Here is a 6000-nt window from a genome sequence, read left to right on the forward strand (position 1 = left end):
ATGACCAGGGTCGGGAATGTGATGGGTAGTGGAGTGGGCTGGATTCACCCCCCAAGTTGGCACATCGAGCCATCTCTGACCTCAAAATGTTAATGTTTTAGGCTGAACCCCTTTTTAGTTCCTTTTCAAACATTTTACTGAAGTTTTGTTTGCACTTCAGTCCTCTGCCCCTTCTCTATGGGCACATGGTGTGGAGAGGGACAGGAAAAGATGACCTCCTCATGAACACTGCTCCAAAGTCTGGCGTAATTTTCCATTAATAGGTCCAGGCAGCGGGCGATCGAGGGGGTATCCAGCCCAACTGTCTGCCCTCTTCCGCGGCTTAATTTACGACCGACCGGGTGTCCCTGGAGAGGGTGCATGTGGTGGCCATCCAAGGCATTCCAAGCCATGGGCACCGCAGGGTCCCGGATGTTTTGCAGACCTTTTTGATCACATTTTTCCTTTGAGTATAAGTTTCAGTTAATCTATGTTTTAGTTTGAACAGGGCCTCTATCAGGAGTGGCCCCTTTTGATTTGTTGCTGAATTTGTTTAATTGGTTGGGCAAAAAGAGCATTCTCGTGGGTAGACGTGCCATGTCTCAGATAAGTTTCATTGCAGATCAGTCCAATCAAACGAAGAAGCCTGGCCCTGAACCCTGGGGACGTCAACACCACAGAGGCAACAACCAACAATCAATCACCCAAAGGCTGGCTTCAGCACTGGGAATGTCCCTGCAACCAAAGTGCATGTGGTTCGGGGGGAGGGTCGCGGAGTACAGTCCCACACTTTTCACAGAAGAGGTCTCCTGATGTGGCTGGGCATGAGTGCGCATGGTGGGGTCCTCCACCACAACTGGCTCAGTGGATGGCCCTGAGAGGAGGGACAAATAAGGGTAGAGGAGGCTTGAGGGATTTGAGGGTCATGGGGCGATATCCCTAACTGATTATCGGCCTCTCTCCTCTAATTTCTCACACAACTAAATATAAGGTATTGTCAACACTGCAGTGGTAGCCCTCGTGGTGCTGGTGGCAGTCCAGGCAGCCAGATGCCGAAGCATCAACGCAGACTCACAGCGGCACCCCATGATCAGGCAGTTGAGACCCGACCACCCATGAGGTCGGTGATTGACCGGGGGGGGGTGGGGAGTGTGGTGGTGTCAGCGTTGGCCCTAAGTGGACAGGCATCACTGGCAACATGTACCGTAGGGGGCTTGATCTCAATAAGGAGACTGTGCGGCACCTGTGCCATGTACTTGCGGACTTGGCACCCCATGGGGAAGGACAATATCTACTACTGTTGGCCATGAAGGTCACCACAGCTCTGAACTTTAATGCAAAGGGTTCATTCCAGGGCTCAAGCAGGGACTTGTGTGGTATTTTCCAAGCTACAGCCCACAACTCCTATGCGACCACCACCTCCGGATCGTACATGTTTATGTACGCTTCCCAGGGATCATGCAGGACAGCTGCAACCTGAGACACTTAGAGATCCCCGATGTCTTCAGAGGACCACTCCAGGATGACTGGTTGACCCCTTGGGAGTGAGATACATGCTGAAGTCCTGGACGGTGATGCCAGTGTGGAGGCTGGAGATCGATGCAGAGACCCGATACAATGGATGTCATTTAGTGGTGCAATGGACTGCTTAAAATGTGATTGGGTGCCGGACCACTCTGGTGGTGCACTGCAGTACCCGGTAGAGTCTCTCACTTTGTGGTGACCTGCTGTGTCCTCCACAACCTGACAAAGCAGCGAGGCGACATGCTGGAGGAGTCATGCGGCCTCATGTGAGAATGAGGGGCTAGACGACGAGCCCGAGGAGGACCAAAGGGAGCAGCCAGCGTAAGGAGGACAAGCAGCTGCAATGCTCCAGCATGCCCCAAGGCCAGGAAGACCTTCATCCTCACCTATTTCTCATAGGACGAGGCTTTATCCGTCAGCTCACCCCTCTGTTTATCTCCCTCAATCCCTCCTTCTCACACCACACACCTCCCAACTACCCTATTCCACCATCCCATTTCTGTGTAACTCATTCCAGGGTGTTGGCAGTGCATCAGCACTGGCAGCGGGTCAGTAAAGGCAGGAAAGTGATGATAACTTGCTGATAAGTAAGCGCTGGTGCTCCTCAGCTTTATGTCAAAGTCTGACTCCTGTCTTTGTGTACATACCCATCACCTGCACATGGTCTGCATTGGGGGCTCTTGCTTTGGGGTCACTGCAGCTGGGAGGGGAGGTTTATGAGCAACTCCCCCCTTGTTATTAAGGAGCTGACGGGCATAGTCAAGGTGAATGGGCTGGTGGGACAGCCAGTTCCACCATGAAGCTCATGGGGGATAATTTCTAGCAGTTAAATGCCCTAAAATATGGGCCACGGTCTCACCAGCTCGGCCATTGAGAAGCAGAGCCCAATACGGCATTGTCATTTTCCAATTAAATTGCGCTCTAAATGACAAACGGGTTGATGGTGCAAGAAAAAATAAGGTAAAAAATAAGGTAGCAATGGGATAAGTAAAGAAACCAAGATTGGTCTAGAGGTTAGGTCTGGATAAAATGGAAGAAATGTTTGATATGAAATTGTTGAATTCACTGAAGGTTGCAAAGTGCTCAATTATGAGATAAAGGGCTGTTCCTGGAGGTGACATTGAGCTCTATTGGAACAGTGTGGAGGGTTGAGAACTGAGAAGTTAAGAGTTGAAATGGGGTTGCTTCTTTTGAACAGAGACTGCACCAGTCTCCCTCTCGTACCACACCTTTGCATGACTGCACTTGTTCAGCATTGAACAACTTATCCATTGACTTATATGCGCTTCCTCCAACTTATGAAGTGTTGGAATCCTGTGGGTCCCAGCTCTGTCTTCATGTCTTTTGTGGCAAGTGTGAAATATTATTTGTTCCAGTCTTACACTGGTCTCATCCCGAGTAAGGTGCCCCAGTTCGTGCAGTTTTTCTGCACATTACACAATCTGTCCATCATGAACATGCAACCCTTACCACCTTGGCTTTGACGGCCAGCTCAGGAGGAAGAGGGGATGATAGAGAGGAGGAGGAGAAAAAAAAGTTACCCGAGACATTCGGCCACAAGACAGTTGGCTCTGCAAGTACTCTTCTGGAGCTGGCCATCACTTCCAGGCTGGAAAGAACAGGCTTAAAACTCTGCAAAGGCCCTCTGCACAAGTTGGACCCAAACTCTGTGACTCTCAGGAGTGACAGCAGGCTTTAGCAATTTTTTCTGTATGTATACCCATCACCATTTTCTGTATGCCAGCTCACTGAAGTCCTCAGCAGCAGAGTTCACATTTGACCACTCAGGGGACCTTTTCCTTTGCATCTACCTCTCCAAAGTTGATTTCAGCATGTTCATGCAAAGTAACTCACCATGTGTAGTCTTCACTTCAATACTATTTTATAAGTACACATGGTGCCAGTACCTCAGCTGGACATTGTGAATGTTAGAGCAATGGATGCTTTTTCTTCTTCCTCAGTGTCTTGTTCTTCTGCCAGCTCTTGCTCTCCCAGCATTGTCTATCTAAATGGCTCTTCTTGTGTATCTGAAAGTAGGAAGGAATGCTGGTGGCTTGTGTGTAGGGAAATGGAGGGGTGGGGGAAAGCAAGATGTGTTTACTTACACTATTTGTAAGCTTGTAGATCATGAAGATTGTCGACTGAGGGAAAGATTGGGATGCGAGAAGGTGAATTAGGTATATAGCATCATCCTCAATGATTCCAGGGATTCTGTTGTTCCACCAATAATGCTAAGCATTGTGCCCTCCAAGAGGTTTAATGTTCAACTTTACCTGTCATCTGCAGATTCTTTATTATTAACTGCATTATGGGTCAACTTGTCCTTCAAAAGAAAGATGGTCCAGAGAGAGAGAGGAGAGGGAAGAGTGACAGTTGGTTTGGTGCAATGTGTTTGGGTGATGGGTCAGTCATGTTTGAATAGCGGTCAGTGAATGTAAGCTGAGATGGGTGCATGAGGTTTGGAGAAATAGTAACTGCAAGGAGTGTAAGGGGCAACAAATGGTTATGCGAATGAGGAGGATGTGGTTTATTGAGAATTATGTGGGTTTGGTGGAGTCATTACTGGGATATTGCTTTTGTAGATGCACCCATTGACTTTCAGTGCTTGTGTGAGATGATTGAGCTGCTTCCAGTACTGTGTTCATGCTCTTGGAGCTGGAATTCTGCCTTTGGTCTCTCTGGCTATCTGCTCCCACAATATCTGCTGGAGGGTCTCTGAGATCTTGAAATGAAAATCGATTATTGTCACAAGTAGGCTTCAAATGAAGTTACTGTGAAAAGCCCCTAGTCGCCAAATTCCGGCGCCTGTTCGGGGAGGCTGGTACGGGAATTGAACCGTGCTGCTGGCCTGCCTTGGTCTGCATTCAAAGCCAGCTATTTAGCCCAGTGTGCTAAACCAGCCCCTTATGGATAATGCACATCTCTCTTCCTTTTACCTTTGCAAAGCAATCCTGCACTGCATCAGAGGACATGGAGCTTTCTCTCGGTTCTGCTGCGCTATTACTCATTTTGTTCTGCTCCTAACATGTTTCCCAGCCAATTGAGTGAACTGTTGGCACCTGAATGCGCCTCCTCTTTGACAGATGTGGGCTGGGTGTAACCTGATATTTGCACCACCTTCTGAGCGTGTAGCCACTCAGCATTAGAATTAACAGGCAACTCAAAATGTTATTTTTAATATTGAAAAGGTACTGCAGGTCATATTTTTTTAAAAATAAAGCATTTTTCACCTTCGCTGCCAGACATCGGATGTTACAATAAAAACAGAAAGCGCTTAATAAACTCAGCAGGACTGGCAGCATGTGAGGAAAGAGAAACAAGAGTTTTGAATCTATATGACTTGACTTCAGGCTGTGAATAACTGTTATTCTCTCCGTAACCTGCAGGAGGTTTCTATTCAAGTGAATATAAACAATAAAGCAATACAAAGTAAACAGTAGGTTCGAGGAATTGAAGTAAACTCTGGTCGGCGGGGAGGTGAGCATTCATTCGTTCTTTCAGAGGCGTTAGGAAGACATTGCCGTGGAATGCGGTTGATTTTCAGTTCGTCAATTGAGGCAAACATTTCAATTTAATATTGACAATATACCGGGTCTCCTTGAAATATGTTTACCCCGGGAAACTTCACATTCGGTTTGAACTTGTTGTCTTTATTCCTTATCGGGTCCTTTGGGCTCTCGCGTCGTCAATTCACGGCTTCAACCGCCACCATTTTAAAATGCATCCCCCGGGGGTGGGGACCTGTCTTCTTTCTCAACTGGGCAGGGCGGGCTCGAGTCCGCTTCGCCGTTGCATAGAACTTTGTGCCTCGACTAAACGAACTTCGCCCCCTTTTCTTTTTTCACCTTTCCCCAAAATGCCCGTCATCCGAAAAGGGCAATGCCACCCAGTCGGCAACAAAGTTATAGAGACCGCCCCCGAAAGCCAGCCCGGCCGACTTCCGAGGTGAGCTTAACTTGAGGCTGGGGGGGAGGGGGGGCAATTCCGAAAGGGGGAGGGAAAAAGGCGCACTTACCCACACTCGCAAAATGCGTCGAAATTTCCACGCCATTCAACAGCCTGAGGCCTCCGCAGCAGGAGTGTCTGCGCAAGCGCCAGTACAGCCCCGCCCCCTTATGACGCACCCCAGCTTGGGACCGCCCACTGAGGGCAGGCATTTAAACTGCAAATTGATTTTTTTCCCATAGAATTTACAGTGCAGAAGGAGGCCATTCGGCCCATCGAGTGTGCACTGGCTCTTGGAAAGAGCACCCTACCCAAGGTCAACACTTCCACCCCATCCCCATAACCCAGCAACCCAACACTAAGGGCAATTTTGAACACTAAGGGCAATTTATCATGGCCAATCCACCTAACCTGCACATCTTTGGACTGTGGGAGGAAACCGGAGCACCAGGAGGAAACCCACGCACACACGGGGAGGACGTCAGACTCCGCACAGACAGTGACCCAAGCCAGAATCGAACCTGGGACCCTGGAGCTGTGAAGCGATTGTGC

General features: G+C 48.8%; 1 protein-coding gene across 2 annotated transcripts in view; it reads right to left on the minus strand.

Annotated features, from left to right (window-relative positions):
- The window catches only part of LOC119952286 (sodium- and chloride-dependent neutral and basic amino acid transporter B(0+)-like), a 212114-nt gene extending 206545 nt beyond the window's left edge, over window positions 1-5569 (minus strand). For both annotated transcript variants that reach the window (XM_038775912.1, XM_038775911.1), the window contains exon 1: window positions 5519-5569. In XM_038775912.1, the coding sequence (XP_038631840.1) occupies window positions 5519-5554 (36 nt within the window). In that variant the 5' untranslated portion in view covers window positions 5555-5569. The remainder of the gene's footprint in view (window positions 1-5518) is intronic.
- Between the last annotated feature and the right edge of the window lie 431 nt (window positions 5570-6000).

This window comes from Scyliorhinus canicula, chromosome 17 (assembly GCF_902713615.1).
Source record: "Scyliorhinus canicula chromosome 17, sScyCan1.1, whole genome shotgun sequence".
In the NCBI taxonomy this organism is placed as follows: Eukaryota; Metazoa; Chordata; class Chondrichthyes; order Carcharhiniformes; family Scyliorhinidae; genus Scyliorhinus; species Scyliorhinus canicula.